The sequence below is a fragment of the Cyprinodon variegatus genome, unplaced genomic scaffold (assembly GCF_000732505.1).
Source record: "Cyprinodon variegatus isolate N-32 unplaced genomic scaffold, C_variegatus-1.0 Scaffold469, whole genome shotgun sequence".
In the NCBI taxonomy this organism is placed as follows: Eukaryota; Metazoa; Chordata; class Actinopteri; order Cyprinodontiformes; family Cyprinodontidae; genus Cyprinodon; species Cyprinodon variegatus.
In genome coordinates, this window is record NW_015150922.1 from 290132 (window position 1) to 313564 (window position 23433).

At 39.1% G+C, this 23433-nt stretch overlaps 1 protein-coding gene across 5 annotated transcripts in view; it reads right to left on the reverse strand.

Annotated features, from left to right (window-relative positions):
• The window catches only part of apbb2 (amyloid beta (A4) precursor protein-binding, family B, member 2), a 69227-nt gene that overhangs the window by 30518 nt on the left and 15276 nt on the right, over positions 1-23433 (reverse strand). For all 5 annotated transcript variants that reach the window (XM_015389673.1, XM_015389672.1, XM_015389671.1 and 2 more), the window contains exons 2-4: positions 12701-12796; positions 12300-12359; positions 10626-11677 (exon numbers count right to left, since the gene is read on the reverse strand). In XM_015389673.1, the coding sequence (XP_015245159.1) occupies positions 10626-11664 (1039 nt within the window). In that variant the 5' untranslated portion in view covers positions 11665-11677; positions 12300-12359; positions 12701-12796. The remainder of the gene's footprint in view (positions 1-10625; positions 11678-12299; positions 12360-12700; positions 12797-23433) is intronic.

Here is a 23433-nt window from a genome sequence, read left to right on the forward strand (position 1 = left end):
AGGAACAATACCATAATAGAAAAAAAGAAGAAAGGAGATTTAAAAACACTTAGGAAGAAAAGGAAGGAAGCAAGAGGGGAACAAAGGACACAAGAAGAATAGAAGGAAAGGAAGAAGGAAAGAAAGGAAATACAGGAAAGCATGAAGTTAAGAACTTCATCTTTCAGTGTTATTTAGACTTAAAAACTACTCAGATGGAATTCCAGGCTGCGTTGGAATCCAGTAAATGATTTATTGTTATACAGGAAGAGCAAACACTGTTCTGCTCTGGTTGTTGCTTCCCATGACTTCTTCCTCTGTAGCAACATGCCTCTCTTACTTTTGCAAACTAAATACACACAACTGGTAAACAACCTAAAACAAGTGAAAGAAATAAAAGGAATAAACACAGGAATAAGGACACTGATATGCAGTGAAAGTTATTGTTCTGTATGATCTCATTGGTCTTTGAGCAAAACCAACAGCTGTCCAGGATTATGAAAACTGCTGCCTGCAGCTGTCTTTTCAACAAGCCATATCTCCATTCCCTCAAGCAGCAAAGCAACAACTTGTTGATACAAATCTGCAACCCACCCACACACACATTCATATTATGTCTTACTATCTTTACGGGGACTCTTCACCGATTTTCATTTATCTAAAATGCCCTAACCCAGTCCTTTACCCTAACCTGAAATCATTTCATACATTAGTCATAAACCCAAAATCGTCTCCTCTTGGGCACCAGTTGTTGGTCCCCGGGATGTAGCAAAGTCCAGGAAAACTGTCCCCAAAAGGTATCAAAGACATGCCCACAGACACACGCAATGTAGAAAAGCCATCACACAGACAGTACAGCCATGAAACCATCGTGCTCAGGTTCAACACAATCATCTCACATATTCTGAATGCACTAATCCTGAGTATATGTATGACTGGTTTGCCTCAACATAACAGTAATAAACAGGGATGATTATTTTCTACATCAACTGTAATTGATTGATTCATTGCTTCCATCCTTTGCTTATTTCTTCTAATATTCGATTGTCAGTCAAACGTTCCGCCCACAGTATCCATCCATCCATGTGGAAACAGGCGGACACTGAAAAATGAACTGGCAGTAATGATGCAATAAACTTAAATGTCTCTACTAATTCTTATTTGATTTGAGTTTCTGAGTTAGACTGAATCAGAGACACTTTCAGGGAGGGGCACTGAGTTACAGATGGGATCTAAAGCTAAAGTTACTAATGAAAAGAAACAACTACATAAGCCGGCTCAATGATTTCAATGATTTGCAAGATATCTCCCTTTTTCACAAATGTTTTTTAATACATAAATATATATGCATCTAATCCATCTTTAATCCATCTTTACAACAAAACCCAAAAATAAAATCCAATATGTTACCTATAGCTGGTCAATGTACAGGACATGAAGGAAGGTATTGTTTTAAAAACTCTTTATTTCTTCACATCTATGCTTGGTTGAAGTTGATCAAAAGCACTAAGGGTGATAATGTAAACTATGGTAAAAACAGCACAGAAAGGCAGAGAGATCATTGCTTTAATACTACAACAAAAGTCTGAACATGATGTCCGTTTGTTTCTCCTCTTCGAGCGACAAAAACCAACTTCCTCCACAGGCAAGTTTCCACTTTGAGTTCCTGTTGGATATTTCTCTGGAACCCACTTTCCAAAAAGCATTTTTATGTCACTAAGCTTTTTTCTCTGTTTTTTTACTCGTTGCAAGGTCTAAAAACTGCTGTCCAGCATGCAAAACAGTCAAATCAAACCAAGCTGCGATCTGTCACCCCAACGGTGAGGAAAAGCAACTATTAAATGAATGGTGCTGATGAGAGGGACAAGAGAAGAATAAGTTTTATTAAGTTCTTATAGAGATTATTTAATTCTGTTTTAGAGCCTTGCTCTAAAACAGAATTGGAGAAAACTGGTTTTCTCAAAATAAGTTTGCAACAATCAACATATTCTTAATAATTAAAGCCTGATGAATCCGGTAGAAAAATAAACAAAACTAACAAAGCAGTTGTTTCTCATTTGAAATTTTAGATGTGTACGATCAACAAAACAAAGAACTAAAATATTCTGACTTAACTAGGAAAAATCTCTTCAGAAAGCTTTTTTTGAACCAAGGTTGCAAATTTTGAAACGATAATAATCAGCAAGGCTGGCTGGGTTTTAACAAAGCGTTTTCCCAGATGAAAACATACAACTCCAATCACCTCATCTAGAGTTCCACAAAAACTCTGTGCAGCTCTTCTAGAAGCTGAAGCTCATTTCTGTTAACAGAAAGCAACACCTGCTCATACAGCAGTTGCCTGGAGCCATAATTTATGGGGCAGTAAGACGGCTGGAAGAAGAGCGAGCTACATAGTTACTGAAAAACATATCGTTTACACACACTCACACTGATGGCATGTTGGTGTGCATAGAGCAGAGGTTTTATCGGAAGGCAGTTAAGAAGATGCCAAGCTGCATCGCAGATTCTAGCAGCTCATAAAGTTGATATAAGCTCTGAGGAACTGGTCAGCTGCAGTAGCGTATGGGTGTGTTTGCAGGGCGAAGAGATCTCAAGTGTTGATGATGCTGATGAAGGATGTTGCCATGACGGCGAGCCATATGTTATCAAGACGACTGGGCCGGTCCTGATTGAGATGAAAGCTGCTAATGCACCATAAACACACTAAAACACACACATTCTTGTATGCTACATACTGAGGAGCAGGTGTTGACTTTGATTGAGTTTCATACTGTTTAACATCACTTTAAATATCATTATTATATTCAGCCCCATCTATTCCCTAACCATAAAATAATCCTAAATATTACTGGTGCAAAACCAAACCTAACCCAAACTGATTTCACATTTTGGTTCCTTAATACGACCACGTATAGATTCAAATTCAAGAACTGATTTGATTCTTATTCTCAAGTTGATTCTCGATTCTGTTGGATCTGATCACAAAGTGGATTATTGTATAAAAAAAAACTGTTACTTGAATGACAAGAAAATGTAATCATGCAATATATTGATACTAGTATTATATTAGCACTGTTGCCCTGCAGCAGGAAGGTTCTGGGTTTGATTCCTTGCCTGGGGTCTTTCTGGATGGAGTATGCATGCTCTCCCCGTGTGTACGTCGGTTCTCTCCGGGTGCTCCAGTTTCCCCCCCACAATCCAAAACCATGACTGTTAGGTTAACTAGCATGTCTAAGTTGTCCTTAGGTGTGAGTGTGTGCATGTGTGGTTGTATGTCTCTATGTCTCTGGCGACCTTTCCAGGGTGGACCCTGCCTCTCACCCAAAGACGTCACGAGATAGACACACGGCCCACAGTGATGGAATAAACAAGAAAAGATAGATGGGTATATATAAAATATATAATAAAAAAATATATAAATAGAGTAATGGTAGTTAATGACAGCTGTAAGAATAGTGGAAAATATATTTTTTAATCATTGGTTATGTGAATCAATCTTTAAGATTAGTATAGTTTTAGAATTGGAAAATCTATTTTTTAAAACGCATATCTGTTCCTAAACTTAATAATAGGCAAAAGAGGAAGTGAGAAAAAGGCCCTCACTCTGATACCAAAAAGCAACCCCCCTATGGCCTTTGTCTAAAACACACAAAACACTGCAGATCACCCTTAATGCAATACTTTTACTGTGAAAACATAGGGGTGACAGCACCAAGCCGAGGGGAAAGTTTTCTTTATAAAAGATGGAGAACCTGGTTGGAGGGGATGGATTACAGATAAACACACTGAAAGGAGAAAGTTGCAAAGGACATAGAGACCAGAGCTGATGTTCAGCTTTGAGGCCATCTTTTACATAGATGCACTGCTTTGTGAATATAACACACCAAAGCATTTTTAAAACAGCTTGAATAGGTTCAAGAGGTAGCAATACTTTTCTCAAGGCACAATACATTCATAACATAAGGGGCTTCTCTAGACTCTAAGTCAGTCTTTCAGAGGTCGGAGCTATGAAGCAGTTTCTGCTGGGAGATGGAGTCCTATAAGGTGAGGAAAAAATAGGTCAGAGCAAAAAAAAAAAAAAAATGGTTTTAAAGGAGAAATGCTGACTGTTTGCTGTGATTAAGTGTACTCAGGCCAGCATGAGATGAGTGGAAATAGATTACACCATGTGCACACATGCAGGAGGAAACACTCTGAGAAGAGCTAAGGCTGTTTTGAAGGTTTCATCTGGGATCAACACCAGCAGTGACAATCTCTGCAAGCACTGTGGGAACCGAGGAATGACTTAGCATGCGAGCAATGATGCAAACGGCTGGCAAACTGCACTTAGGCTGCTGATTTAAATATGCCATACGTGAGAAACAGAGCCTATGATGGCCTCAGTTAGAATGTAGCCCCATGTAATAAAAACAGTTTAGCAGAGGGGGAAGGGAGCAAACCTCTAAACACATACACATGTTCTCACTGGTAATCACTGCCATGCATCCCATCTGTCACAGTCCCCTAAAACTAGAACAATACAGCATTCCCAGATCAGACTTCCAGTTAGAGGAGACACACACATCTATAAAGCTGCACATGCATGCTTAAACAGACCCACTCAGACTGCGCTAGAACTCTAACCCCACGGTGAAGCCGCTGGCAGACCCCGACAAATCCACCTACCCTCATAATTGACAATCACAATGGCCAGCATATAGTCTTTCCCCAGCATCATAGTTAGAAACTGGCTCCCTCTCACACAGCCAAGAAACCTGCTGCTGTAATCAAAGCAAAAACCCCAGACAGACTGAAAAAGAGATGCAGAGAGAGAGAGAGGAGGGGACACAGCAAGAGAGGGTTGAGAAAAATAAAGGAGAAAGAGCAGAGGAGGGTATTCAGATACATCTTATACAAAATCTAAAAAAAAAAGATAAGAAGGTGGGGAGAAGATGAGAAGTACAAGCAAGACAGACAGAGAGATGGAGACTGAAATAGAAAGAACAGAGAGGTCGTGCATGCCCTGCAGTTAAGCAAGGTTTGCTGCTGTCGTTTCCTCTAAATGGAGCATCAAACAAACCCTTTCTCCTTCTTCTCCTTAAAATAAAGAGCAACTCAGCACATGGTAATTCATTGACAAAGTGTGAGCATGGTTAATAACAAAGCAATCTCTCCACCTTGCATTTGTTTATCTGAAAGCAGTCATTTAGTATCATGTCCAGCTGAAAGGCGTGGAAGTGGTGAAGAAGGAGAAGCAAAGTTGATGTTTTTAGACAGTTTGAGACTGACTTCTGAAAAACATCCTCCAAAGCAAAAACAATTGTCTCAAAAAACTCATCTTCCAGCACCCGTTGATGCTAACATTGTAACCTGTACATCCAGCAAGGCTTTGGGGTAGTTCTATAAAACTATTTTGAAAATCACTGCATCTTTTGTACAAACTTACATAATTACCTGAAAATCTTTTTCAAAGGTGTTTCAATTAAAGTTTAAATGGAAAACACATACTTACAGTTTCTCATTTGATAGTATGTTAAAAAATAAACACATCACAAGTAAAAAAAAAAAAAAATTGTCCAGCATTTTGTTGTTTATAGCATAAAATAATTTACTAAGATAGCAGATGATGCTAGATTTCTCATTCGGTCACATGACCCACTGAGGCGCTGTAGGATGCCTTAACATCAGTTTAGTCATTTTAGATAGCGAGTCAATATTTATTTACCTTTGTGATTGAGTTTTTATTCTTTAACGAGGATGAATACCAAGCAATCAGAGTCTTAGTGGTTTTATTAACGCTCGCTGGTTTAATCGCCACTGCTAAATGTTCTTTGATCTTATACAGCCCCAGTGGAAGTTCGTTATGTTTCATAACATTTTACAGATGGATTGGAAAAGCGGCTCCTCAATAATCCGATCGCAGCGAGCGGTCCAAGCACCGGATCCCTTCTGCTGGCTGGGTGGGAAACATTGCCCTTCGAATGTGGTTTTTACCCGGTTTGACTCGTGACTTCGGGCCGGTGAGGTTCGAGCTGTGGGTCTCAGCCTGCGGTAACTGACTGTTATATGTTATACCATAATGACATGGAAATCGGTCTGGAGCTGCAGCTATACTAAACTGTGCAACTAGCTAGGGTTAGTTGTTTTATGAAATAAAATATTTCATAAAAAAATAAATAATGCTTTGAATCAGCTTTATTGCCATCAGGCACTTTATTAGAGCTATACAAGAGAGAAAACAAGTCTTTGCAACTTTGGTATATTAAATACAACTTTGATGATTGATGATAAAAGATTCTGCCGTGAAGTGATCCTAACATAGTTTGCTGCATCGGTTTGGACGCAACAGATTGTCTGCTTGATTTTTTGTCTAATATATTTACTTTCCAGTTCGAAATTTGACACAAAACCGGGTCCTTCGAAAAAATTAAACATTCCTTTTCCAGATCCAAAGCCATTCCTACAATTAGCAGCAGTAGAATAGACCATTGTAATGATGTTTTAATGATTCTTTCAGAGTGCTTAACTATGCGTAAAGTAGTGGTTCTATACATCCACCCGGAGGGGTTGGACTACACTGACATCACAGCTGGGTTTTATCACATGACAGCTCTAGAGGCGCCCAGCATACTGTAAAGCTCTCTACATTTTTATTACTTGGAGCATTTTTAGTGCAATTTAGACCAGCCACATAGAGAAAAGAAATGATAATCTACCATCACAAATAATAAAACTGCTTTAGACGCACTCTTTTCTATTTGAAATTTAAAATATGAGTCTTTATTAACCCTTAAGTTCTTTTACCTCATGCCAGGAAAAAAAGCTACAAAATCAATAGAAGAATAATTATGTTTTGTTCACCCGAAAAAATAAAATTCTAACTGGAATAAGGAATCGGAATAATCCCGATTAATCTATTACACCCCCAACATGGACTGTTCTCCCTGCTGCCCTCTGGGAAGAGGCCTCGCAGCATTCAATGCAGGTCCTGCAGGTTCTGCAACAGCTTTTCCCCCACATGTTATCACTCCTGCACTTTATTAAATGGAAATGTTAATTTCACTGCTAAGCTGTTCATTCACTGTCTGAAAGCTGTACAAAATGAAATTTCGTTTTGAATACACTATGTGTATACAATAAAATGACAATAAAAGTTGTCCAAATCTAAGTCTAATCGATTGATTGTCAGCTGGAGTGTATAGACTCTAAAACATGCCTTTAGCTGATAGAGCAACCCACCTAGAGAAGCACTTATACCAAGATTGTAAAATAAATATATATAAATATTTTGCATTTAAGCTAAAAAAAAACATTTTCATCTGTCAGTATGTTCTATCCAGAACTCCTCAAGTGTAAAAGATTCAGTTTCACCTGGTTTCATTTAAAATTAAACCTATAGCTGACGATCCCAAGGCCCTTAATTTAAAAAGAAACTTCTTTAAGGAACCTTTGGCTATCTGATTATTAATCAAAAGATAATCGACAGATTGATCGATTTGCAAAATAATAGTTTGTTGAAGATCTAATTCAAACCTAATTCCTTTTATAATAGGAAGGATCATCAACACAGAGCCAACCTGTTAACATCAACCAGGCGTTTCAGCCAACTCCTAAGCCTGAAGACTTTTTGAGCTGGAAAATGAAGATATTTTACCCCGTTTCCAAAGAACACCATTCTGAGCTCTGTTTACATCCATCAGCCAGGTGTTGATCTTTTTGTCTGGGACTAGGAACTAGAAGAGTTACAGACGACCACTAGTCTTTTTGTGTGAGAGGAAGCAGACTTTCCTCTGTTTCCTTTATCTTCATTGCTAGATCTTCAGGACAAGTATGGATGCTAACTAACACAGCTGCACAGTAATCATGCATATTTCCATAAGAAATTAATTTTAATTTAAATACATATGTATGTCATTTAAAAGAAAAAGCTTACAAGGTTACATCAAAGAAGAGCGCGGTGTATTTATATTAGTACTGGAAGGATCTGTTTCTGGCACCAAAAGGTGAAGAAATCTTCCCTTTAACATTTATTATTGTTCATTTCCATAGCCCTTATGTTTAGAGAGAGCCATCACCATCAATTTGCACAATCCCAGCTCAATATGAACATATAGAATCAACTATATACTACAACAGTGAAACTGAACCTCTAAGATCAGGTTAAAGAATAGTGAAACATGCATTATGAAAAATTCAAAGAGATCTGCTGCAGGCAATCAAACTTACAGAGAAATGAAACAAGCAGATGCTCAGAGCCTTCAACTTGACAGGACAGTGAGTCATCAGGGAGCTAAAAGAGGAGAAGAATTGAACTATGGCTGCAGGAGACAAATTGGCTCTGAGCAGCGAACAGTGTCAGAGGTCATGGCTGAAGACGGTGGAAATATTTCATTTGTCTGACAGGCCTAAATTAAAACTTTAGATTCCTATTTTAACATAATGCTGAGAAGTAATGATGAGAACATGAATAGATCTGCTGCTGAGGTTAACAAGAAACAGGGACACAGACAGTTAGATGACTCTTTGGGAACTCTGTGGTTCATTGAAAGGATTTATAAGCAGGCAGTCTACAGTTAATCTTCTGTATCTTAACCATAATGCTGACACTTAATTAGTGAACAATAAACAGAAATAGAAAAAAAATATTGAAAAGTTAAAATACCAGCTATTTTAATATTAGAAAGCTAACATGATAAAAACTTTTATCTATTTATTCCTAATTACTAATACATTTAGAACTTAATATAGATACTTTTTCCTTAAAATGCAATGCAAATACATTAGAAATGCACCATGCATTAGGTGGATGGATAGAAACATCCGAACCTTACCTAATGGTTACCAGGTCACACTGACACCATTTTGCAGAGGTGTGAGATGTTAGAGACTGGAGCAGATGAAAGGAAGGCTCAGCACAAAACAACAAAGTTCCTGTTTCATGCCTTTGAGCTTTAAACTTCTGCAGCAATGGAGTTGGTAACATTTTAACCTTTAAAGTATATCAGAATACACTGAGTTTTTCTAGATCCAGGCTGCACATTAGTTGGTTAATCCTGGAAATGTTCTTAAGGTGATAAAGGTGATGACTGCCATTATGTGCCTCTGAAAGTTCAGGTCCGAGTACATCGTGACACCAAGATTTCGGCCATAATCAGTTGATTCTAGCTTTAGTAGCTGAAGCTATGAGCTAACTCTGGATCTCGGCTCCTTGTATCCATAAATTATTACCTTAGTTTTGTTACTCAGTTTTAAAAAATTATGGCACATTCACATATTGATCTCTTCTAAACATTTAGCCAACAATGCGATGGATTTATGTCACCTAGTGACGTTGTGAAATAAAGCTGTGTGTTAGGTAGGAGGTAAAGCAGTCCAGTGCGGTACCAGAAAGCCCAACCCAGTTTTCCAGACGCTCTAATAAAATGTGTGATCAACAGTATCAAACACTACATTGTCAAATAATACCAGAACTGGGGTTCTCTCAGAGTCTGAATTAATTTGGATATCATTGAACAACTTAATCCGGGCAGTCTCTGTATGGTGGTTGGCATGGAAACCTGACTGGAAGACTCGAAAGCAGCATCACTTTTAAAAGGGCCTTGCTGAAACACAACTTTTTCAATATTCTTACTGATGAAAGGGAGGTTAGAGATGGGCCTGTAGTTCTGCAAGACCAATTCGTCAAATTCTTAATATAGTATTGGGCTGCAACCAGAGGCAATCCCTTATCTCTGACCTTAAGACTAAACTCTGACCAAAGAGATGTTAACATTAACAGAGACTCCCTCCAGTCTTAGCCTATACCACAGCAAACACCTGCAGGTTTAGCTTAGGTGTGCTTTTCCTGCCAGATTGACCAACACAAACAAAGGTGACTAGTGACAGATGCTGTGATGAGTATCGGTATCAGTTCCAAAAAATAGCATCGGCACAACACTAGTTAAAACAGTGGATGCCATTCAACAGCAATGTGCAACCAAACTGGTGACCAGCATTAGGAGGAGGTTCCAGGCTGTGGTGGTTTGGTTTAGCTCTCATGCAAACTAATGAGGTGTCTGTTTGCTCAATGATTACATTTTTAAACAAACAAAATCTCTTCTTTTATGCAAATGTCAGCCACTAAAACCGCTTAACACCATGAAACAAGAATCAATAGTAGAATAAGCTGCTTGCCATTGGCTGAACCCAGACAATCAACTATGCTGCTGAACCCACCAACTTATAGAGACATCGCTTTACAGAAACTGTTAACTTAAGATTTTTTTTTAAAGGGACCTCCATGACATGTAGGAAAACTATAACCACAGTCATGGGTTTTGTATTAATTCAGGACAGATGGACGGAGCTGAAATGCTTACTAACCACCCATGAGGTCACAAGGTCGGTTCCCATCCCAGGAGAGATTTACTGAGAGCTGCAGCGTTTGTTATTCTGTCCCAGCATTCAGCTCTGTAAACGCACAAGTGTTTACGTGCACAGACACAAACCGAGTTACCCGAAATGGAAACATGTCATCAGTGAGAGGATGGTGAAACCACAACAGAGCATACAAACACACACAAAAAGTCCAGTCCAGGTCACTCAGCCTCACAAAGAATCAGCTGGCAAACAAAATAAGCTATAAAAATCAGTAACAAACTCTTCACAGGATAAGTTTGTGTGAGTACCTGTCTCCTCCGGGGAGTTGCTGTCCTGAGACAAGGTAGTCCAGCTCAGCTCTTCATCACTGGGGTTCAGATTCTGGATCCGGTTCAAAGCACAGTCTGTCTTTGCTCCAGTCCTCCTGTCCTTCTTGGTCTCTGGAGATGAAGAGGAGGAGGAGGAGGGGCAGGAGGTAGCAGAGAGCAGGGGAGTGTCTTCTGGGCTGCCTTGCCTTGGCGGAGAGAGCAGGGGAGGAACCCTGGAGTTCTTTCCTGATTGGAGGAACGTGATGTTGGACTGGATTTCGGTGATGATTTCAGATGCTGGGGAAACTTTGCTCTCCTTCGAAGGAGAATCATTTTTCAGGCAGAGCAAAGGTTTCTTCTCCTCATCACTCGGGTCCTCAACCAAATCATCTTCCTCTATCTTCATCTTTGAAGGGATTTCCCTTTCAGACAGAATGCTTATGTCATCAGGCTCCTCCACCTCAATGTTCAAGTCAAAGTCTAAATCTGCAGTGTTGCTTTTAAGTTTGGTCTCCACTGTCCTGTTAATGTTAGAGTCCACATGTGGCTCTGTTTTCGGCTCCGACTCGACATCACTAGGGGAACCTGGCTGCTGCTCCACCTCAAACATGTCTTCCTCTCGATCATTGTTGGTGAGAGACTGACTGTCATGCTCTTCCTCTGTGTTAACATTGGGATCATCAGCTATAGGTTCAGGGTTATGCTCTGGGTCTGCTGAGTCAGGGTCGGTTGTGTTTTTATTGTGGTCCTGACCAGCTTTACGCAGCTGATTGGCCCCATTCTTGGCTAGTTTGGGATTGTTGGAGGCTGCGGGCTGTGGTGGGGACGACGGTGATGTCGCAGGTGGTGTGCTCTCTCCGAGGCCCATGGCAGCCTGGATACTTGTGAGCGCGTACTTCTTGCGACATTTTGGTGGCGTGGCCGAGCCTTGCTTGATCACGTCACCGCTGACAAGCTGATTGTGTGATGAGCGGAGGCTAAGAGAAGAGGGAGGCGTGGCAGCAGGGCCATTGCGATTGGTCATGTCCACTGACATCATAGTAACTCAAGACCTGCAGTAGAAAAGATACTGTGGATTAATACATAGAAATACATATAAGACATAATGTCAAAAAAAATTCATAATAAAGCTGAAATCTTTTATGTCGAGGTATAAAAATAGTAACAGTATTGTCTTCAATAACAGCTTTAAAAACAGAGAGTCAGCCATTTTTAAATAAGTGGTATAACTGTTCTTCTGGCCTTCAAAATGCCAAGAATGGGGTCTATAGTGAAGGTATACTCAGTGTATCTACTTTTCTAACTTGCGTCAACAACAACCTGGTCTGGCCTCTATGATAATGACCTAAATCTTTCAGTAATGAGAGAAGATCTGTAAATAATATAAGACAAATCTAAAAATGAAGTAGAGTTAACCAAAACGACAGAGTTCATGAAGCAGAGTATCGAAAAAATAATCGTCAGATTCATCGATTTGCAAATAATTGCTAGTTTCAGCCCTAGTCACAGGTACCCCCTTCCCCACCCATTGCCATGCACAAATGAGGTTGCTAGGAAATACTTGAAGTTGCTCTCCAGACCAAATATCCCAAGTCACATTTGACTCTATGTATTTAAGTGGATTTAGTGATTGAACAAGAAGCCTGACATCAAGACTCAATGTTTACTTCATACCTGTAGGGGTTCAGCCACAGACTGGTGCTGCTCACACTTCAGAGTACAGGAGATTCAGATCTAAGAATGAGAGAGTGAAAAAAAGACAGTAAAACTATGATCACTGAGGAATGAAAGGAAACCTTAGTACTTATTGGATGGCTCAGAGACCATATTCATCAATGTGGAACCAGACCACAGCTGTGTTTCTGTGGAATCCACACAGCTGTTAGGCTGTGAGGATTATTTGGTGCATCACAGATATCAAAAAAGGGAGGAAAAAAAGAAAATATATCAGTAAGAACTTTCTAGGTCAGCAACTCAAAGAGTTTAATTGAATTTATCAAAAAAAACAAAATGCAGGTTCTAAAAGGTATACTTTACTGGATATTGTTTACTTAAAAACGAAACATTGCACTTACCCAAAAACTATGAGTTTTGAGAAATGGCAGGGTGCTGCAGGTCCATGCTGGTAGTCCACAGTGTGTTCCTTATCCAATCACTAAAGCAACGGTGCACTGTGGGAACAACACATAAAACAGGATTAATAACAGCGCATGAGGCAGGGTGAGCAGAGGGGGAATAAAAGGTACACAGGACATCAGAAGGACAAATACAAGGTATTAATTATTCACAAGAACAGTCAAACAATAAAATCAGGATGAGTGTTTGCATAACTACACCTTATGAATGTAGGAACAAAAAACGTATTTAGTACAAAGCTCATATTTTATGAAGTATTGCCATTAACATGCTGCCTGGAAATATCATAAACCTTATGCCACATGAGACCAGTAAACTCCCATTCTTCTGCTTTCAAACACCACAAACACATGAACAAGCTTAAAAACACCCATTAAGAAGTTCAGGGCAGTTTTTTATAGAGGAGCTGGGGAACATGCCGGATATAGTGGAAACTAAGGTATAAGCAAAACAAATCCTTTTATATTAAGAACTTTCAAAAAATACAAAACTATATTATACTGCAAAAGTTTAGTTGTTTTTTTTTCTTTAACCACAAATTTGTATTTAAGAGGACATCCCATCTCAAGTTAAAAGATGATTTTGAACTCAAATCTGCCAGAGGTATGAAATATTTTAAGCTTTACCATAGAGGGTGAATAAAAAAAAATTGTTGTCAGCAGTGTTGTATAGTAACGCAGTAAAGTTACTTCACTACTGTACTTTTGGATTACATTTTGGATTACATTTTGTATATGTTGGATTACTTTACACTTTCCTTGAGTATAAAAGTTTACCAAAAATATAAAAAATGTCATTCAAACTGCATTTGCCTTTATTTATACTTTTTATTACATTACTCAAGTAAATCTATTTTTTCAGTAATTTTCATACATAAGTAGAAGACATTTCAGATACTTTGGCAAGACTTTAACTCAAGTAACATTTCAGTCAGTGACTTGGACTTTTACCAGTCATATTTTGGAGAGGTACCTATACTTTTATACTTTTAATTGACTCTGAGATTTCAGTACTTTAAACAACACATGCTGTAAGTATTGTGACAACAGGACGTCTGAATTACAGGACTTTCCTCTTTGTGCAAAGAAAGCTGTGTTGGATTGAAGCCAACCAATGCCTCCCTCACAGCTTCAAAAACAAAGTTGACCACTTGAGAGGAGGTAAAAGGGTCAGGAATCTTTTCTAACAGTGAGGCTCCACTGAATGCGTAACCCTCGTGGAGCATACGCGCTTTCTGCCAAGTACTTTATTCCAAAAGAAGCACCTCGAAGCGGTCGGACTCAGATCACACCAAGATTTCACTATTGCCCTATAGTAGTACACGAGTAAGCTTTAAATAGAACAATAAAGTGGTTATTTGGCCAGTACAAGCTGTGTCTCACATGCCTGCACCTTATCTAGTCGTCTTGCCTTTCTTTCTCTCGATCCAGTATGGGTAAATGATTTCATTTATTTTTCAAACCAAGGGCGGTTGTGTTCATGCTCCTTCATTTCTGCCAATCTCAGTCCAAATGTTCATGTGACAAGTCTTCCCCATCAGAAAGAATCAATTTTTCCTCTCTCTGCGACAATGGAGACTGAGATGTTTTCAAACCATTACACTCTGGAACCCGTCCCCAAATGTTCGCCGTTGATATATAAGCAAACATTTCAAAGTTTTCACCCAAAATAAACAAAAAAGCACACCAAGGAAGGAGAAGATAACTATATATTTGAACATCGAAATATGTTCCATGGTTCAAAGAAACAAGAACTGAATTTGATAAACAGAACAAATTGTGAGGCAACAGAAATCAAATAATTTCACACTCAAAGCTGTTTACAAAAGAAAATAACACACATGTTAAAAGATCTAGGGGTTTCATAGCTGTAGTTTCCCATCAGTAGGTAGAACTCTGACTATACCTGCCTCTGAAGTTACCATTAAACATCTGGTTTGATTTGCAAACAACAGTGAGAAGATATAAATGTGATTGGCAGCTGTGTAATTCTGACCACCTGTACAAAGTGTAATGCCTTTTTTCAGTAGTTTACATTTGGACAGGTCAGATCATGCTGAGGTACACAGTGGTAGATGTAAGCGTTTAAGAGAGTGGGGTTGCGATAAACCTTAAAGAACCACTGATATTATCAAAGGGCAAATAAAGAAAAGAATGGTGCTCAAATAAATGCAAAAAAACATATGTAGCATTATAGGAATTATAGGAGTCCACATATGACTGTGACAGGCACAGAGAAAGGGGAATGTTTCCTGGATTAGAATTACAAGGCACGCTCTGTTTCTTAAATCTTGCACTAACAAGTCTGCATACCAGAGAATATATTTAAGTTTGTGAGAGTGAAAACGTCTTGTTTAAAAAAAGGAGGGAGTACATTAAAACTGCTGACTCATTTCTCCGGAAACACTGCAAATGACAGGCTATTGAAGATTGGATACAACACCTAAAAACATATATTTATCTCTTTATAAAGAGCTGTTTTGTTTTTGTTTTTAAGACAACTACACAGAAAACATGTCAGATTCAGTATTCACTGCATTAAAGCAAAGCTCCACATGATTTTTATTTTTTAACTCTAGGGCGGTGTTCTTTCTAAGCATGACCTCTGCTCTCCAGCCCTGAATAGACATAAAGTTACATCCTCTGCAGCCAATTTACCTTTCCATTACTCTGCACGTACGCAGAGGAAAACATTTCAGTTTATTTCCTGCAGCACCTGAACAAAGAGGCCTTTACCAGTGTGTCATTATGTCCCTTTACTTGAACAAATGACAAGAAAGCCGTAAAAATCATTCTAATTTGGATCACGATCATTTTATGAATGCTGATTGATTTGTTAACTGACTGTTATCCTGTAAAGATAAGGACTGGGATGCATCAGGAAATAAATGGGGAGAGTTTGAGTTGGACTGGGCCTGAACAGGAAACACACACAAAAACATTTAAAGAGTCCACACACATACACATTCTACATGGAACACGTTTTAACATCTTGTTTTATTGAAGATTCAAACCAGCCTATTCTTACAATTAGTGGGGTGTTGAAAAAAAACAGGTCAAAAGAACCACAGAAGTCATTGATTTATTTTGCAGCAATACTGTATGTCAGTTGTTCATACAGTGTGCGCAAACAGAGGGTAAGAGCAGATAACAGGAAGGCTTAATTCATTTTTTTCCTGCTATGCTGGGTTTGGAGATGTTGGCAAACCTCAGCAAATCTGAATTTACACTGCCTAAGAACAGAGGTTGAAGTCTTTAATTAAAAGGGTTTACATGCTGTTTGCTAATACAAGATGCTAGAGAAGATTTAAAAAGTCAACAACATATTCTTTTTGTATTGCCTCTGGGCCAGGACTCCTTTGAAGAAGGTTTTTAATCTCAGCGGGACTCCTAACGGTAAATCACATTAAAAAAAATGTCATCCGAAATAACAACAATAACAAGCTGCTTCCACCAATCACTTTAGAAAAGCTAAAAAAAAAAAAATAAATAAATAAATGTTCTAAAAAATGCTGTAAATTCTTATTCCCCAGTTAAAAAAAAAAAAAAAAAAAAGATTCAATCTTAGGTTTAGAAAATAAAGATTGAAAATTGACATCAAACTTAAGAGTGGTGCTTTTTAAGTAGAAAAATTTAAGCTGCTCCCCATGACTGCTAAACCACGACACTGTGAACCATCAAAGTGAAATAAATTATAGTAAAACTGTTAGCAGTTAGATGTACTGAACACCATGTGAGGTTTGGATCCACTTAGCAATGGTTAACTTTTATTTAGGAACATGTCAGCATCATGTCTCCAACATTAGACAGACAATAAATTGAATCCAATCAGTAACCTTTAGAGGTCAGGAGAGGCCTAATGATTACATGCTGTTAGGACTCTTATCTCTGCACTATGCTATAAAGAGTATTATAGTATATGTTCAAATCTTAATCAGTCAAATAGAAGAAAACATGTCCACTGCTTTGTAGCCAGCTCAGTCAAGATGACATTACATGATAATTGTAAAATATTAAATTTCAATATTATTGCTGAATATTGTGATTAAGATAATAATATTAAACCCACTTTGTCCCTTTAATCAATAAGATCTACATTAGGAGTGGTAAAGGTTTATGTAAAATAGACAAATATTGCATTGTCAAATTTTAAAAACACAACATTTCTTTCTTGCATATCTATGCCTAAAGGCTGATTTACACTCAGTAACCAGGTTGTCTGCGCAGGTATCGCAGTTAACGCAGATATGCTCCCGCCCCTTCCGCAGACACTCTGCTGCACCTCTCCAAAACTGTAGGTGACCGCAGACAGGAGGCCTCTGATTGGTCAAATCTACATCCGCTCTACACTATGCGTATTTCCTGTTTGGTACCTAACAGGCTTGTTTTGTTTGTATGACCACCATGGTGGAAAACGCCATGGACCAGCTAGAAGAGCGAGGTGCGTGAGAACGCTGGGATCCTTTTTGCACCTGGATCCCCGCTCTTTTTGGCCCTCATGTCCCTCCATTGTCGGACAAACTTGCCCTCACTTCCTCACCGCCTCGTCCGTAACTAGACCCTCAGCTAGTTCGGGATTGTCCCTCTTGCGTTGTGGCGTAATAGTTCAAATTTGGGCATAAATCAAAAATATCTGTGTCATACCTTTGACAAGCTCACTGCGACTCACTGCTGGGGGAGTATAACCAGCCCCTAAGTTCACAGCAATTGTGGGAACTTTACAGATCTCCCTCTGGAACCCCAAAGAGGACTTTGTGTAAGCAGCAGTGCTTTCTCAAATGTGTAAACACACTTTGATGTGAAAAAAGTGGAGTTTCCCTTCAGAGTTACCACTTAAACCTCACGCTGCAAACCCCAAGCGATGCAGCAGCTAAAACAACAACAAAAAACATAAGTATTACGGCCCAAAAGCTAAGTAGAGACTACATTTAAAGGTGGCGTGTCATTAAGTGCTCCAAACGCAGATGTCTGAGCTTCAGATATGGAGCAGCGCTGAAGGACTAATAAACATAAAAACTTTAACTTCCAATCCCACAATCCATCTGGTTGGGGATGAGTCTAAGAAAGCAACGCCTTTTATGAGCCTCAGTGCACTGAAAAGGCTCCCGGCCACCTTCTGCCGTACATGGGGGGTAATTACAGAGCTCCTCAGTGGGCGGGACAGCCGTGACATTAACATAGAAACAGACACACAGTGAACGTAAGAGCAAGCCTTCCACATGGACCTACTTGTAAAGTGGGTTTTTTGTGTGTGTGCTGGAAAACAAATCCCTTTAACGACATACCTCCATAGAAAGGCTTTAGTTATGGACAGACTGGCAGCTGGAAGCTGGAAATAAGATCTCCATTGTTACACAGGGTAGGACAATGACCTTTGACTGTTCCTGTGTGCTCGTGTCAGACTAGCTTGGCAGTCTGGATAAAACAACAGAAAGGCGGCAGCTGCTAACACCCCACCTCTTCTCTCTCAGCATGTCTCCCTGTTTATGTTTCCTGCGTCACTGAAATCATTTACCAAAGTCTGGAATGAGAGAGAGAGGAAGAGAGAACTCCACAGGCTGGGACATTTGATGAGCCTCTCGTTAGTCCCGCCTCTTTTTCCCCCTCGTAGATTTTTCATCCTAATTCTTCGTAGCTGCCACAACAATCCTACCTGGCTTAGACTTTCTTTTTTTTTTATTTCCCTGCACTCCTCTCTTCTTACAACCAGCAATAGAAAACCTGCCAAACTTAATACCCCTTTGGAACGTTTCTTCTTCCAGAGACATTGAGACTGCCAGGTATTTTACTAGGATTTTAATGAAAGACAGATGCAAAATGGATAGTATAGTTTGGGGATTTAGAAGAGTGTGGTGTGTATATGCATTTGGTCCTCTTAACTCTGATACCCCTAAAAAAAAAAAATCCAACAAACAGCATTCTTAAATTTTTTTTAATTGCCCAATGGAATCCTGTGCAAGAATGCATCGGCCATTTACAGAGTTTACTTCTGTGCAATGAGTAAACTGTAAATCCACCTCTTCTGTGAACTATTAGAGAAAAGCTGCATCATTTAGACCAGGAGTCTGCAATCCGCAGCTTCAGAGCTGCAAGTGGCTCTTTGGCCCCTCTTAAATCGCTCTTAATAGTGGCTAAAAATTATAAATAAGCCAACGTTTTGAATATAGTATAATAGCAAATACCAGAAAGAAAAAAAGGATTCAGTTCAAAGAAAATTATAATAATATTTTTATAGTATAATGATATTAAAATTAGGGCTGAAAACAATAATCGGACGAATCGATTATTGCAATTATCGTAAACTAATTTAGTAATCGATTAATCTTTATCTGGAGTATAGAGACTGTAAAACATGCATTTGGCTGACAGAGCAACCCACTTAGAGCAGTAATTATACCAAAATTGTAAAAAATATATATATATTTAAATAAATTTGTAAACATTTTGCCACAAGAAAAAAACTCTTTTTCATCCGTCAAAATGCTCTATCCAGCACTGATCAAGTGAAAAAGCTTTATTTTCACTTGGTTTATTGAGCAAAAAGTCTTTTTTAAGAAACCTTTGGTTATCCAATTATAATCGATTAATCACGATGAATCCAATTAATTGTTTCAGCTCTAATCCTGACACTTCCCTATGCTCACCCTGTATAGCACCTCTGCAGGAGCTACGATGGTAGAAGGCCATGTCTGAAAAAAATAAAGACAGATTTATAGGGATCCCTCAGCATCTGCAAAAAGACACACAGCAATTGTTTGGAGGAAAAATTATGTCTTTCATGAATAAACATACTTGCAGAAAGTAGCAACAGATCGAACCAGACAGAGCATCTATGGGAGCTCAACCCATTTATAAACTCCTGGTAGAGTTAATACTGCCTTGTAATGAACGAGCTACCGTTTGCTCCAAGCGTCCACTTAGTGAAACAGATACTATCACCGTGATACTGTGGCAGACAGCTTAGCGATTGGGCTGGTCACAATTTGGCAAAAGTGTTGTTGGATTACAGATCGGATTAGATAGATTTAGATGAATGAAGGGCTGCCATAGATTTAGATCAGGAGGTCTTTAACTTAAGGCCCATTACGCGTTTATACTTAGGATTTCTGTACAATGTCAATTTCTTCACGTTATCAATAATAATTGCAGAAAATCTAATCCCAGCACGGGTCTACTTGTAAAGTAACAAAATGTTAAAGTTCCAGAAGAAAATATCCCTCTGCCTTTGCTTTGTTTTAGAGGAGCCGTGCTGTCTCTTCTCATTAAAAGTAAAAAGGTTTGTAAACACTCATAAAACCACCCGTTTCTCCCCACTCTCTTGAATTACAGCCATCGTCCTTTTTTCTCCCCCTTCGCTCAAGAGAAAAAGCCCATCTGTTACAAAAGGAACAGGCAAGAGAGTCACTGCGCGGCGCGCTCAGATGCCGAAACGGATAAATAAACTGATGCATAGTTAGATATGGAAAAATAAAAATAAATAACTATAGCATCCATACGGGTGTTTGGTTTAGCTTTTTTTTATTGTCTTTCTTTATGATACATAATTAACAGCAAACCTGTTAAATATCTTTATGCTTAATTCTTTATCCAAGCTGCAATTCAGCTAATTCAGCTCCTCGGCACCAACTTCTGCATTAATAGGAATTGATTTCAAGTCCTTCTGTTTTAATGTAAAGCATTAAAAAGCTTAGAGACTGTAACGCAGAGCCTTTCTGTTGATTTAAAAATTAAAAGTGGGCAGTTTTCACATTTAAACAGCAAGAGGAGGTGCAAAATCATTGGTCAGGACGTTTTCTTGTTTTTTTTTTGTGTGTTTTTTGTAGCTGCTCAGATATACCAGGAAACCAGGATGTTTTACAACAGCGAAACATACTTACAGATGGAGGGAAAAGGCAAAGAGGGAAGCAGAATGTCTGTTTACAGCAAACAGGAGGCAATAACTGATGGAGAAAAGTACACTGAGTAACTATGTGTTTGTCTTGCAGCAAGATGAGAACAGTTGAAGAGACCTGCTGATGTGTTGACAACATGGATCTGATCATATCCCGGATAAAGTAGGGAAAAGCAGAAAGCTCAGCAGATGATGTGAAAGATTCGGTGCAGCATTTGCACATTGAATCATCCACTGAACTTTCAGCCTGTTTGCTCTGGGGCTGGATGAAACCTTTTCACCAGACATCTAGAGTGAACACTGCTCGCCTCCGACTGTCCTCATCTTCCTTCCTCATTACAGCATGTAGGCTGGGCAGCTTAAAGACACCATTGCTTCTTGATTTACAACTCGTTCCAACAAAGAATATTGATTCTTAAGAGAGATGAAAAGAACAATACATGTTCCAAGTCATACGCTCAAACTTTCTGGACAATATTAATTACGATTAACCAACTATTTTGAGTACTTCTTTGATCTTTTCCATAATTACAATTACTGTCGGTCAATCATGTTATTGCAGTGTGATTACATGGCAATTAAAATGTGATACCCGCCCGAACATTCCATCCGTTATGAAACTCAGCTAAACAAAAATTCAAGAAGCATTTTAAATATTACCAAAGAGGTAAAGCTTTACAAACAAGCTGCAGAGAAATACAAATGGAAGGACAGATGGTGAAGTGGTGAAAAATGGATTGGCGTGTGAAGCAGATCACTGACAGAAGTTAAATATAACCTATTGATGAAGGGATGCGGGAATCTGATTTTGTTGTAAAATAGAGCACATTTGGAAAAACCATTAGACCGTGTTTCTGTCTACATCAGAGGGTCGGCTACAAGGGGAGCTTAAATAAGCAATTTGAAGTTTTATTCCATACCTCCTGCTACATCCAGACAAAAACAAAAAAAAACTAAGGTAGCTTTGGTTAAGAGCAATAAAACAGTGGATTGAAAAAGATCATCAAACATGCTGTTGAATGCAGTCCTTACCAGGTAAATTAAGGTAAATAAAAGTCTGTCTTTCGTTGGTATGGATTATGTTTGCTTAAATAACGTTACTCACCCAGCTGTGCAAGTGCAGTTTGCCATCAATATATAGCTGTTCCTCTTGTTTACAGTGACCCAAGCCAGCTACATGGTCAGTTTATGGCCTCTATGGCAGCTCAGCAGAACTTTAGATTGCCTTCTGTTTTTCAGTCAGCTAGGTGTAGATGTAACGCCACTTAGCCACAGGTAATCCATCAGATCATCCATCCATTGATTTGGTGTGTATAGGTTCTGCCCTTTAAACATTATGTTTTTAGAGAAAAAAATCTTCAAAACAGGTTTTTGTATTTGACCTGGCTAAAATATCATTTGGTGAGCAGACGGACACCTCAGTAGGGCTGCAACTAATGATTATTTTGCAAATCAATTAATCTGTCAATTACTTTTTAAGATTAATAATCAGATATCCAAAAGGTTCTTTAAAGAAGACTTTTTTTTATTATTATTATTAAATTAAAATTAAAGGGGAATATAAAACTTTTCCACTTCTGGATATAGCATATTGACAGACAAAAAAAATTTCTATCTTAAATGCAAAGTGTTTAAATAGTTTTTTACAATTTTGGTACAATTACTGCTCAAGCTGGGCAACTCTGTCAGCTATCGGCATGTTTTAGAGTCTCTATACTCAAGTTACACAATTAATTGATTACTAATGCATCCATCTATCCATTTTCCGCCACGCTTATCCCTGCTGGGGTGGTGAGGGGGGCTGGTGTCGGTCGCCAGTCCATCGCAGGGCAACACAGAGACAAACAACCATTCATGCACACACTCACACCTAAGGACAGGCATCCCCAAAGTCGGTCCTCGAGGGCCGCTGTCCTGCAGGTTTTAGAGGTTTCTCTGCTTTAGCACAGCTGATTATGATGATTGCAGTTCAGCAAAAGCCTGTTAATCAACTATCAATGTAAATCAGCTGTGCTGGAGCAGGGAAACCTCTAAAACCTGCAGGACAGCGAGCCTCGAGGACCGACTTTGGGGATGCCTGCCTAAGGAGAACAGTCATGCTTTTGGACTATGGGAGAAAGCCGAGTACCCAGAGAGAACCAACACAGGCACAGGGAGAACATGCAAACTCAACGCAGATAGAGCTCTGGCCAAGAATCAAACCCTGAACCTTCTTATTGCAAGGCAGCAGTGCTACCCACTGCTCCGCTGTGCAACCGTGATTACTAAATCAGTTGACGATTATAGCCACCTTGTTAACAACTTAAAATTCTATCTCTGTTATGAGAGGAAAATAAAAAAACGGACGAAGTCAGGGAAGCTGCATCCATCATGGAGCTGCTTCACAGCTAACGGCGGAAGTTTAGGGGGGATGTAGGGAGTTTGGTCAATAGAGGGAAATAACAGAGACAAAGCAACACTCTGCTTGAGACCCTAGCCTAAACAAACCACCCTGTGTACAGACAAACACACACAGAGGCCCTACTTCCAAAGACAAACCCATGGTTTGAGTAGCTGTTCAGCCATCTAAAGTGATGGTGCAGGAGGGGGCAGAACTAGATGGACTGTAATTGCACTCATTGAGTAAAAGTTTAGAAGTACAGAGCGCCTCAATGTGCTGTAGTCACAGAGCTAAAGATATCATTTACTGGTGTTATGGTTTCCACAAATCGGGGAGTCAAAGAAAAAAAACCACAAATGAAAAGAAAGGCGTGAGGAATTTTAAGGGTGTGCCAAAGAATCC